Source organism: Triticum dicoccoides, chromosome 5B (genome assembly GCF_002162155.2).
Source record: "Triticum dicoccoides isolate Atlit2015 ecotype Zavitan chromosome 5B, WEW_v2.0, whole genome shotgun sequence".
Lineage (NCBI taxonomy): Eukaryota > Viridiplantae > Streptophyta > Magnoliopsida > Poales > Poaceae > Triticum > Triticum dicoccoides.
Window position 1 is genome coordinate 234,725,485 of NC_041389.1, and position 13,876 is coordinate 234,739,360.

At 48.4% G+C, this 13,876-nt stretch overlaps 1 protein-coding gene across 1 annotated transcript; it reads right to left on the reverse strand.

The window, feature by feature from the left end:
* Positions 1–7,351: 7,351 nt before the first annotated feature.
* Positions 7,352–9,648, reverse strand: LOC119308187 (exocyst complex component EXO70B1-like). Its single transcript, XM_037584308.1, has one exon. The coding sequence runs from the start codon at positions 9,507–9,509 to the stop codon at positions 7,512–7,514; it is 1,998 nt and encodes a 665-aa protein (XP_037440205.1). The 5' UTR covers positions 9,510–9,648; the 3' UTR covers positions 7,352–7,511.
* Between the last annotated feature and the right edge of the window lie 4,228 nt (positions 9,649–13,876).

The window sequence follows — 13,876 nt, forward strand, 5'->3', positions numbered from 1 at the left end:
GAAGTCGGAATCGCTTGCCCGGGGAGAATGATGACGATGAATTTATTTTCTCAGCAAACAAACATAGGAGCAAACTTCGACGCCGTCAATGGAAATTGTCAGAATTTCTAAAATGGAGACAAAAAATTTGCCAATGAATTCTAGAACCTGCATGTTCTTGGCATGAATTTCTCTCATCCCGGGAAACAATGCAATAATACCGATGAACTAGATCATTGATGGTGCGCGTTGCCGCACCCGTCTATTTGGATAGGGATTTTTGTAAATATATGAGCACATGAAATATAGTATAGTCATGCAAACATAACCTTATAGTATTAGTCAATAATCAACAAAATCTCGTATATATACTTAGGAAAAAGAAAGGTTTACATATACAACAATGTATGTGGTAAATACAACCAATTAATTAGCCAAGACAAGCAACACCAAATAAACATGTAACAGGAGACATAACCGGTCATTATAGACTGTATAGATGGCGCATTAATGAAACCTTAGAAGGACTCTCTACCCAAAGGGCCACAATGTTCAGCAACAAAGAAGAATTAGGCGAGCCCGGTGCACCAGGCATTTCTTGTGAAGTGCATCACATTCATGAAGAAGAGTGCTAATAAGGAATTTAGTTAATTAGGAAATCAAATTAATGATATACTAAATACCATACGAGCAGCTGTAGGGATTGAATCAGCTAAATAGACTACCTTCGATGGAATTCAGTAAAATAATAGGAATATCTTTAAATAAGCATAAACATATTTCAGTTCTATTTTCAGTAACACTTCTGCTTCATTTCACACACTCAAATTAGATACTTACCATTTGCATGATGTCTTTGTTCTATATTTGTTGGGTTATCCTAGTGTTGCGACCGCTGCAGCCATGCCAAGCCTATGCAGACGACACCTCTCCCAGGGCCTTTGACACAACCACCTATATTACAGTTGTAAGAGCTGCTGTCTAATTCGGTCTGCACTGCACTTCTTGATTTCTGGGCCAAAAGTTTTAGAGTTGTTTTCCTAGAGGAAACTTTGAAGACCTCTAGTAAACTGGGCCTCTATACCGCATCCCATTTAGCTAACCGACCAGCGGTCCACAAGAGTCAACCAGACGGTCGCTTTGAGAGAGAGGACAAAAGGATCAGCGAGCCAGTGTGGACCGAGAGACACCTGGCTGCCCCCTTCCTTCATGGTAATTCTACAACGTAATAAGGATGTTAGAAGGTAAATGGATCCGCATATGTTCATACATTACAAACTTAACTATATGAAAGAAATGCGAAGAGTAATTATTCTTATCATGACATCAGCTACTGAATCAATGAAAATTTTAGTTATTTCAGTGGATGCATAGATATCACCATCAAGCTTTCACTAAATCCGATGGAAAAAACCACAAAGTAAGCACTGAACCAAAGATGCAATATAAAGAGTATACCATGATATAATTTTTACACACATGTCATGGCATTACACTACAGTAGGTTCCTAAGAAGAAAAACATATCATCCCACTCTAAGAAAAGCATCACCATTACAGTAGATCACCCTTTTATGCTCAACACTTCTTTTTATAGTGCTTCTGAAATCATTGGGTTCGCCCTCACCATGTTTCTAACAGTTGTTCAATCAGTAATTTAAACACAAGACAAATGTGTTATGTACACCTGAAGAAAAGGCAAACATTCAGAAAGATATAGAGACCTCTTTTGTTTTGCTACATAATTTAAGTTAAAGGCATAATCTATCTTCTTGTGTTTCTGCCATGGACTGCAAAATATTTCTGAAGTTTTATTGCTTCATAGTTTCTATCATATATTTTATTTGCTCTCTACGGTCCATAGATCTCTTCTAATTTTTCTTTGTACTGCTTATGCGTCTCTCTTCGGATTTGGATTGCGAGGTTAAGTTCTCTAAACTGGAAAAAGTTCTAAATGCTAAGGTTGATCATATTTATTTTTTTGCAACATTGTATTTTTATCTAATGAACTGCAAACATTCAAATATGTCTCTAGATTGTGGTCTGACTATATATGTTTATGCTTTGCTTAATAAGATAGATATATTTCTGATAGACGAGAAGTAGATCTTTGCGCCCCTACTGCAAGATGTGGGCAGATACTATGAACTGAAAAGAGTCTTGTTCAATGAATTGAGTGATGAATTAAAATGTTTGCGTTCTGAGTTCTAGCGTCTTAGTTTCCATGTATCCTTTGTTCTAGTGTTGTAACTCAAAATTCATTGGTTATAATTTTTAAAATTTTGGCTACATTTTGAGTGTAGTATTTCCTTGCATGCCTTGCGTACACACATTGGAGATCTCAGTAGGTCAGATTAGTTGTCATAACATATCGATTGGCGTTACAAAGGACAATCTAAGTTGTAAAATCCTATTTACTTTTGTCACCTTCAACACTCATTCAGGTTAATGAATTAACTCAACACACAACTCACAAGGATGTATTGAAATTTGCATAGTTTCAGAAAATGACGAACTTGACACACACAATCATCCAGGATACCAAAGTAAAAACAGAGAACAGACTATGGATCCTTCGTAGGATTTATCATACATTATAATAGTTGTTTGTTAAGACACATGGCATTTGCGAATTTCATATAAAAAGTAGTTCTTGATTGCAATGAATAGTCAGAACTTCAAAAAGAGAAATGTGACTACAACAGCATTGTAGGAATAAATCCAAGGCATACCGTTGATCATCCGAGGACCAAGCAATTACACGAGGCACGACACCGAGATTTGTTAACGAGGTTCACCGATATGGCTACATCCCCGGGGCATGACTCTGGGCACTCCTCCCCATGACACCGCTATAATACTGCACCCGGTCGCCCTGGACACCAGCACATGCCGCCGGCTTTCCCTGCGTTTCGGTGCTATTATGTTGGCACAGGTTACATCGTGTGTCTAGCCCCGCTATATATGAGAGGCCTAGCATACAAGTGTCCTACTAGGACACGACCCCATATCCTATCTAAACACAATACAACTACAAGTCCAAATGTAACCTACCCTGTACACTATATTCGACACAACTCCAACAAACTCCACCTTGGCGAATATTCTACACCACCTTGAATTCGTCCATGCGTCAAACTTCCATGTACATTGGACTTGAGCTTATCCCATGAGCACCTCTGCTACACCAAAGACTCCATATGACTCCACCTGCAACTTGTAGTCCCTCCTTTTCTTGACCACGGTCGACGCTCGAGCAAAATTAAGTTCCTTGTTATTCTAGTTTGTGCTCCCAACTTCCAGAGTATCAGTCCAACGCCATCACACACTGATCACTGACCTGCGTGAAATTGAACAACTCACATATTGGGTGTCACACATAAGAGTTACCTGAACTCAACGCCACGGCTCCTTTCTTGACCGTCTGTCTGAAACTTGAAAGAATTTCACCGTTGCTTGGAGTCATCCCGAATCAAATTCACAGTTGTCTCACCACATGTATGACCACTAGAGCCCTGGCCCGTCTCCATGTCCCATGCATACCGCATGCCTCACCGCTATTACTGCGTCGAGCCTCCGCTGTCCCGGTCGAGTCTCAAGGGTCGCGAACCCACACCACTCAACCCCCACTGCAGAGTACCACCGATCATCACCGACCGATGACGAGTTTCACGCTTCCATCAAACCCTTGGGCTCCAGTCCGAACTGCATGTCACTCGCTTTTCCCCCTGAAATAGGCTTCGACTCTCTGAGCTCTTATGCCATAGCCCCTCAATCAGCACCAAGTGAAGTCCTCCAGACTCCAGTTCCACCTTCAACATGACTCCATGGTAGATGATCAGTCCACCCTCGCACCCCGTCGACTTCAAGCTCTCATGTGTGCACCGTCTTGAATCAACCCCGCGCCATAGTCTTGTCGAAGCCACACAAACCCTCGGGGCCTGTGTCACATGTTTCCACGCCCCAGAAGTCGGTCACCATCAGCATCACGCTCCTACATCGTCGTCGTCGATCCCACCACCGTCTTCTGTACAACCGACTTGCGTCGATCCGTCAGACTAGCTTGTTCGACCAAGCCGATTTTATTCGGCTACACGACACACTCAAGGCTCCCAAATCATCTTCGCGAATTTCCATCCATCACATGATAACTCCATCATAGCTGTCATGACTTTCCGCAACACCTTCAAGCATCCCTGTCACGCCAACAATCTTCCACCCATGTCTGCCATATCCCAAGGTTTTCAGTCCCGTCAAACTTCTCCACCTCAAACCTGATAACCGTTGGCACCATGATTCTTTGTACGGCTGACCCATGAAAAATTAATCAAGCTGCTACCAGACGCAATGCCCTGCAGTCCGTGTACGTCTAGCAAAGCCCAAAGTCTCTAATACCCTTCTCGTGTATAAGTAGCAAAATACTAGACTGCAACTTGATTGAACTTGCTACTCACGGATGGTCCAACGCTCCTTGGTGCTTAGCCAGATCCTCTGTACCGCTGCGCCATTGTGCTATTTACTGCCAAACACATCCCGATGCAAGCTTTGCTAAAGCCTTCCGCTAATTCCGATGCTGTATCGCTGATGGATTTTTTTTCGTTCGCTCGAATCAATCTGCCTGCCTCCGTGTCGCATAGGAGAGGCCGCTGCCTCCAGGGACTCGGTCCCTATCTTTTTTGTCCAAAACAAATCACGATTTTGATTTCTCTCGCCTGATGTACGCGACCTGATACACCGCTTGTCCCGTACGTGTACATGACTCCACGACATGCAGCCGTGCGGCTTCCGCCACGCGGGCCGCTGCCCACGCGGGCTTCCGCAAGAATCGATCGACCGATCTGCTGCCTGCCTGCCTGCCCGTGCGCGGTGCGCCGCCGCTGCTGCCTGTACGCTCGCCCGATCAATCGTGGTTGCCGCACGCCTAGCCCGTGCACACGTATCATCCTCTAAATCAACGATCAAGACCCTCAATCAGCCTAGCTCATGATACCACTTGTAGGAATAAATCCAAGGCATACCGTTGATCATCCGAGGACTAAGCAATCACATGAGACACGACACCGAGATTTGTTAACGAGGTTCACCAATATGGCTACATCCCCGGGGCATGACTCTGGGCGCTCCTCCCCATGACACCGCTATAATACCGCACCCGGTTGCCCTGGACACAGGCACATGCCGCCGGCTTCCCCTGCGTTCCGGTGCTATTATGTTGGCATAGGTTACATCGTGTGTCTAGCCCCGCTATATATGAGAGGCCTAGGATACAAGTGTCTTACTAGGACACCACTCCATATCCTATCTAAACACAATATAACTACAAGTCCAACTGGAACCTACCCTGTACACTGTATTCGACACAACTCCAACAAGCATCCATAATCAGATATTCAATAAAATTTAAAGTTCAACGTGTAGCTTATAAGTCAATTCCGACAGAGGCACTGACAATGATTTACATTATTGGCATTTTACCTACTACTGTCCTCAAGATATCTGAAATTGCCACCACCCATGCATAGCAACATTATCTATTTATCTGCATCAAGCAATAGAGCACTCTCATTTTCAAGTGAGCAGTTTATGTAAATAGCTTATCCTAGCTGCGAATGTTTCATGCAAAATATTTTATTGGCAAATAAGAGGAAAACACATATTTTGGGAACTGCTTAGGCCCCGTTTGATAGCAAAGTATTTTCTAAGTATTTTGAGAATACTAAAGTTTTTGAGATTATCATAGTTTTATTTACAATGATTTGTTTGGTTGCCCCTAACAACTGTGCTTTTAATATTGTAGTATTGGGCAAGCTGCAGTTTTTTCTCTGCATAAAAAAAAGAACCCCAAACCTCTTAAAAAAATAGAGCTGCTGAGTGCTTAAATGCAACAGCTAAACAGCAAAATTTATAGCGTTATGTGGCAACAGCCAAACAGGTTCTATGTATTGTGAATACTCTAAAATACTCTGTTTTGATAAAACTATGGTATCTCACACCTACATGCAAAATTACTATAGTTTTTGATACTTTGGTTTATATAATACTTTGCTATCAAACACAGCCTTATTCTTGCAACAGGACAAATTTATGTGGTTTTCTAGTATCACATCTGTTTAGGAACGCATAAAACCAGATCGTGTGGGGCAAATGTAGAATATAGCCAGCCATTGATTGGATTACCTGCAACTCTCAGGAACAAATTGAAGCCAGACTTGACTATTGAACCGAAGGAAAACAGACAAGGATATGTGAAATGCTCCCCACTTTTCAGAAGATTTCTTCTTGGTATTCATTGATATGGAAAACACCAACCGCCACACTTTATCCCGGAACAGTAGCGGAAGATGAAGTCGACAACGACAAGGCCGTGACTGTCAGGGTTGGGAGCCGCGACTTCTGCAAGCCCTCAATACCGATACAATCAATCCGTTCTAGGGATCTTGTAGATTCATCGTCGGGCCGTCGTTCAGCGCCACTGAAGTGCCAAGCTAGACATGCTGGTAGAGCACCTCCAGCCCCACTGAGTTTCACGACGACCACATCGCTGGCTGCGCCCGAAACTCATTGTTTCTTCTATCGCTGGCTGCCGCATGGCTAGGTGCTCGAGCGTGGCCGATCTGGCGGCGTCGCGCCCAAGGACTCGAGGTAAAGATCGTATACATGCTTCAGGGGTGTGGTGCGCCACCGATCTTGGGATGGAACTCGTGGCCGCCCCGAGAAATAGATGCTCTCCTGTTGGCCTTTCCTGTGGAAGACAGGAGAAGGAGAACATCCACGGCTAGATGAGGACGGAGGCGACGCTCCGACGAGGCTGGCGTGGTTTGCGCCACGAGGAGGTCGGAGCCGAACGGAACAACGGTAGCGGCGCAACCTGTGTCCTGGCGAGAGAGAGAGGAGAGATCGAGGGTGGAATTGAATGAGAGAGATGGGAGGTCTGGGTGGAAGGAAATGTTCGATGACCGTTCATCCGAGATCAGACGTTTCCTGGTACGGACGAGCGAGAGGGCCTCGATTTGGTTTCGGGAATAGCTGCCCACAGGCCAGTCGGCCCAGGAGCAGCCCATCCGCGAGAAGAGGTGTATCGGATGGCCAGGAATGATCAATCCACAGAATCTGACGGCAAGGAGCGTCGAGGCATGAGAGGGCTGTGTTTAGGTTCGGTTTTACTGTCCTTAGTTCCAGCATTTGTATTAGTCCGCGATGAAAATACATATGATTCACAAGAAAATGAAAAGATTTTAGTTTTAATTAATACATGCATTATAACAGATACAGTACATACATATATCTATCTGCCGTAAGTAAATACATCACCTCTTCGACCGATTTAGAGTAACATTCTTTTCTTCTTTAATATGATCAGCAAACACAAGACAAAACGATAAACGATTAATTAATAATACAATAGTACATTTCTTAAACCAAGAATTAGCCCGATCGGTCAAATGCTCCTCCGATTCCCTTTTAAACAATCGATCGATCAATTGCTGCTGCTGGGGTTTATTACGTACTCCCTCGTCCATGAGGGAGTATTTATCATGTCCTCCTCCTACTCATGGACGAGGGGTTACCGTCGAAGAGCTCGTCGATGATCCCCTCCAGGTCCTCCGCGCTCAGCTTCACGTACTTCTCCGCCTGCCTCCCGGCGCTGAATGTCTGCGCGAACCGCCCCAGGAACGACCGGTACGCCGGCACCACCACGGCGGCGATGGAAACCCGGAGCTCCGACTGCAGCTGCTCGTCGCTTACCACCCACGCCCCCTGCGTCTTTTGGATATCGTCCATGGCGGAGTTGAACTGCTTGAACCGTTCCTTGAGCAGCGTCTTCTGCACATGGCCCTTCACGGTCAGCACGCCGTCATCGCGGAGCAGGGTCAGCACCCGGTTCCACGTCTCCCGCTGGTAGTTCTTGTGGTACTGCCGCAGATTCGTCGACTGCTTCCGCGCCCACGTCTCGCCCAGTATCGCGTTCGTCTCCGGCGACCCCCGGATCTTCTGCAGCATGTACCGCCCGTTGTTCATCAGGAAGATGCTGCTCAGGGCCGGGTCCTTGTACAGCCGCGACTTCCCTTCCAGGTTCCCCTGGAGGAGCTCCATCACCTCCATCAGCTGCGCCGCGAACGGGTTGTTGTCCTCCCCGTCCACGGCGTCGCTCCGCCGGTGCTCCCGGAACACCTGCTCGAGCGTGCTGTTGTACTCGCACGTGTACTTGAGGTAGTTCATCACGTAGCGGGTCAGCGGGTGCACGGCGCCGCCGGGGACCGGCTGCTTGCCGGCGTCCGCGCGGATCGAGCTCTCCAGCTCGCAGAAGATGCTGGCCGCCGACTCGCCGATCCGGGAACGTGCGGCCGCGATCTCGGTCTTGAGGTCCGCCAGGGCGTTGCCGGCCGCGGGTTCGTCGGAGGCGGAGGCGGACAGGAAGGCGTCGATGACCGGGGATGAGTCGCGGACGGCCTCGTACATGTCGAGCACCTTGAAGAGCTTCTCGGCGGAGCGGCGTGTCATGGCCACGGCCTCCGTGAAGTTGAGCATGTGGAGCATGATGCATCGGGCCAGGTCGGCGAAGACGCCTCTGCCGACGCTGGCGTGGCGGCCGCTGAAGACGCGGCCGCAGAGGTCGTGATCCGTGGAGAGGCCCACGTTGATGGTGTGCCTGAACGCCTTGATCCACGTCACAATCTCGGTCTCCAGCGCCTCCCACGTCATCCGCACGACGTCGTCGATGCTTGCCTTCTCGTACCCGAGCGCGCGCACCGACGCGTCGAACGCGTTCCGGCGTGCCACCAGCAACATCTGCGTGCACTCCGTTACGTACCCGGCGGCCACCATGAGGTCGGCGATGGACCGGAGCCGCTCCACGGTCTCCGGCGTGTACGGCGGTTTGGGCTCCGCCGCTGCAGGGGCGGTGTCGGGTGGTCGGAGGACGCACCGGTCGGCCTCGTGTCCGCCTTGCTCGAACGAAGGCGGCCGTCTTATCAACTTGCAGGTGTCCGACTTGGGCTCGAGCAGCGCGTGGAACTCGTCCTCGAGGAACGCCATGGCACGCTGCAGCACGGCGGTGACCCGGTGCGCGCCGGAGGCGTACTTGCTGCTGGCCTCCGGGTTCTTGGCGAGCGCGGACGCGAGGGCCGAAATGCGCGCGATGGCCGCGAGCACCGGCGGCTCGCCCTTAGCCCACTTATCCCGCGAGTTCTCCGTCTGCGCGATCTGCAGCTCGACGGCGGCGGCGAACTTCTCGAGCGTCGCCTCCGGGAGGCTCAGCGGCGCTTGGCCATCCCGGCCCACGATAAACGCGTCGATCTCCCTCGACAACTCGGACACGCCCGGGTCGCCGCAGCCGTCCTCCTCGTCGTCCTCGCACTCCTCCTTGATCTGCTCCCAGGTGGCGCCGGCGGAGCCCCTCCGGTCGTGGTCGCCATGCCGGAGGGTGCCGAGGGAGCCGAGGGAGAGGTTGCGGTCGACCTCCCGGGCCTTGTTGCTGGAGGCCGACGAGAAGCTGCTGGACTTCTGCGGCGCCTGATTCCGGCTGTCCATTTCTTGGGGGAAAGAGCCGAATCGCGGAAGAGAATGGCGATCGGGGCGGGGCGCGTCGTAATGGTCAATAGTTGTTGGTGGTCCGCGCGCGTTGCTGGGTTGGCATGCAGAGGTGGAGAGAGAATGGAGGAGAGAGAGGCCGAAGGTTGAGGGCCGAGTGCTCCACCATTTGAAAGGGTCTCTGCTTATGGCAACTCCAACGCCCTGCATCAAGACACGCCTAAATGTCTCGACCGTGCGGTTCAAACACGTTGTATCAACGAAAATGCTACACCTACATTATGATTCTACTTAACAAACCTATGTAAATCCCTTTCCCATTACTTAAACTGCCCCCTAAACTTCATGGTGGGCCCATGCCGCCAACTATTGATCAATATGAAACTGCCAAATAAGATGATACGTAACAAACGTAACAAACATTAGGTAGGTGTAGCTTTACTCGTGTATCAAATGTCCGTGGATTGATCTGCACGTTTAAAATCCCATAAATCGAAAACAAACCGGTTGGAGGTAAATGTCTGTCATGTAGATGCCCGACTGAGCGGTTTCATCCAAAGTCCTTACCGTGCATACACTGCTGCTCAAGACTGCCTACTTGCATTCATGCCGGTTAGGCCGACGTGACTGGTCACGGCGCCCGCATTGAAGCGGCGCCGGTCCACCTCGAAACAGGCTTTTGCCCCCCTTTATAAATAAAGGCACAAATGGCCGAACCGATAGGTAGTGGTGAGGAAACACCCTCATACAAGCAGGTCAGAATGAAAGATGAAAAGACACCGGGAGAGTGGCACAGGTGCCACTAACGCAACGCCAAACATGAAAAACAGGAGAGGCCACCCTTAGCACACTACAACCAAGACACCAAGAGGACCGAAACTGTGCCACCAAGAGAAACCACCATGCCACGAGGACCCGAACACACGAGCTATCTCCAAAAAGGACCGACTCATCGTCGAGACGGACCCTCGCTTCGGGCCATGGAGCGTCGCTCCTGCCAAGAGACGGCAAGGACCGAGAACGAAGACCACGAGGACACGTCTACAAGATAGGCGGTCATCGAAACCACCCCTCGCTGGAGGCAAGGATGCACTACACCAGCGAGAAAGCAAACCCGACGCCATAAGCCATATGCAACTGAGAGGAACTGAGGGTCCACAACGACACCCTCAAGAGGGTGATGACACCGTGCGCCACACGCCGGTCCGCCTGGCCAGGCTATTTAAGCAGGCGTCCCATCATGTTGTTTCAGGCACGACAAGGAGGTGGAACCGCCACCCCTGCCCCGGTGGCGTGTGGGCGCAAGGAAGGAGGAGGAAGGCGCCCTGCTCGTTGATCCCTAGTGCACGCGGCCACCTCCTTCACTACCTCGTTCGTGTCGGCGGCGACACATCCTCGCGCAGCAAGATGGCGGCTCACAAGGCGGTGAAGGAAATATGCCCTAGAGGCAATAATAAAGTTGTTATTTTAAATTTCCTTATTCATGATAAATGTTTATTATTCATGCTAGAATTGTATTAACCAGAAACTTGATACATGTGTGGATACATAGACAAAACAACGTGTCCCTAGTATGCCACTAATAGACTAGCTCGTTGATCAAAAGATGGTTAAGTTTCCTAGCCATGGACATGAGTTGTCATTTGATAACGGGATCACGTCATTAGTAAAATGATGTGATGGACAAGACCCAACCGTTAGCTTAGCATAATGATCATTCAGTTTTATTGCTACTGCTTTCTTCGTGTCAAATATATATTCCTCCGACTATGAGATTATGCAACTCCTGGACACCGGAGGAATGGCTTGTGTGCTATCAAACGTCACAGCGTAACTGGGTGGTTATAAATATGCTCTACAAGTATCTCCGAAGGTGTTTGTTGGGTTGGCATAGATCAAGATTAGGATTTGTCACTCCGAGTATCGGAGAGGTATCTCTGGGCCCTCTCGGTAATGCACATCATATGAAGCCTTGCAAGCAATGTGATTAATGAGTTAGTTATAGAATGATGCACTACGGAACAAGTAAAGAGACATGCCAGTAACGAGATTGAATTAGGTATGGAGATACCGACGATCGAATCTCGGACAAGTAACATACCGATGACAAAGGGAATAACTATATTGACATTGCGGTTCGACCGATAAAGATCTTCGTAGAATATGTGGGAACCAATATGAGCATCCAGGTTCCGCTATTAGTTATTGACCGAAGAGGTGTATCAGTCATGTCTACATTGTTCTCGAACCCGTAGGGTCCGCACGCTTAACGTTCGGTGACGATTGGTATTCTATGAGCTATGTGTTTTGGTGACCGAAGGTTGTTCGTAGTCTCGGATGAGATCATGGACATGACGAGGAGTATCGAAATGGTCGAGAGGTAAAGATTGATATATTTGAAGGTTTCATTCAGACACCGGAATGGTTTCGGGAAGTTTTGGAGTACCGGGAGGTTATTGGAACCCCTCGGGAAAGTTAATGGGCCACATGGGCCTTAGTGGAGAAGAGAGGGCCGGCCATAGGAGGTGGCGCGCACCCCCCTTGCCAATCCGGATTGGACAAGGGGCGGGGGCGGCGCCCCGCCCCCCTTTTCCTCTCCTACTCCATCTCCCTTTCCCCTTTGCTACTCCGGAAAGAAGGAAAAAAGGGGGCCGAATCCTACTACGGGTGGAGTCCTAATAGGACTCCCCCTCCATGGCGCGCCCCCTAGTGGCCGGCCTCCTTCCCCCTCCTTTATATACGGGGGCAGGGGCACCCCAAAGACACAACATTGTATTAGCCGTGTGCGGTGCCCCCCTCCACCGTTTACTCCTCCGATGGTATCATCGTAGTGCTTAGACAAAGCCCTGCACGGATCACATCACCTACACTGTCATCACGCCGTCGTGCTGATGGAACTCATCGACTCCATCAACACTCTGCTGGATCAAGAGTTCGAGGGACGTCATCGAGCTGAACGTGTGCAGAACTCGGAGGTGTCGTACGTTTGGTACTTGATCGGTTGATTCGAGAAGACGTTCCACTACATCAACCGTGTTAAGTTAACGCTTCCACTTTCGGTCTACAAGGTTATGTGGACACACTCTCCCCCTCTCGTTGCTATGCATCTCCTAGATAGATCTTGCGTGATCGTAGGAAATTTTTTGAATTTGCATGCTACGTTTCCCAACAGTAGCATCCGAGCCAGGTCTATGCATAGATGATATGCACGAGTAGAACACAAAGAGTTGTGGGCGATGATCGTCATACTGCTTACCACCAATGTCTTATTTTGATTCGGCGGTATTATTGGATGAAGCGGCCCGGACCAACCTTACATGACCGAGTTCATGAGACCAGTTCCACCGACAGACATGCAACTAGTTTTTCATAAAGGTGGCTGACGGTTGTCTGTTTAACCAACTTTAGTTGAATCAAATTTGACTGTGGCCAGTCCTTGTGAAAGTTAAAACAGCAAACTTGATAAATCACCATTCTGGTTTTTGTGTCGTAGGTATGTACGGTTCATGCTAGCAGCTTATAGCAACCACGTAAAACTTGCAACAAACAAAGTAGAGGACGTCTAACTTGTTTTTGCAGGGCATGTTGTGATATGATATGATCAAGACATGATGTGATATAAAGATTGTTGTATGAGATGATCATGTTTTGTAAAAGTTATCGGCAACTAGCAGGAGCCATATGGTTGTCACTTTATCGTATGAAATACAAGCGCTATATAATTGCTTTACTTTATCACTAAGCGTTAGCAATAGTCGTAGAAGCAATGGTTGGCGAGACGACCAGGATGCTACGATGGAGATCAAGGTGTCAAGCCGGTGACGATAGAGATCATGACGTTGCTTCGGTGATGGAGATCATGAGCACAAGATGATGATTGCCATATCATGTCACATATTTTGATTGCATGTGATGTTTATATTTTATGCATCTTATTTTGCTTAGTACGACGGTAGCATTATAAGATGACCCCTTACTAAATTTCAAGGTATAAGTGTTCTCCCCGAGTATGCACCGTTGCGAAAGTTCTTCGTGAAGAGACACCACGTGATGATCGGGTGTGATAGGCTCTACGTTCAAATACAACGGGTGCAAGCCAGATTTGCACACGTGGAATACTCGAGTTAAACTTGATGAGCCTAGCATATACAGATATGGCGTCGGAACACTGGAGACTGAAAGGTCGAACGTGAATCATATAGTAGATATGATCAACAAAGTGATGTTCACCATTGAAGACTACTCCATCTCCCGTGATGATCGGACATGGTTTAGTTGATTTGGATCATGTATCATTTAGATGACTAGAGGGATGTCTAGACCAGTATGTGCGTACACGTTCACGACCAGAATGACAACGCTACCTA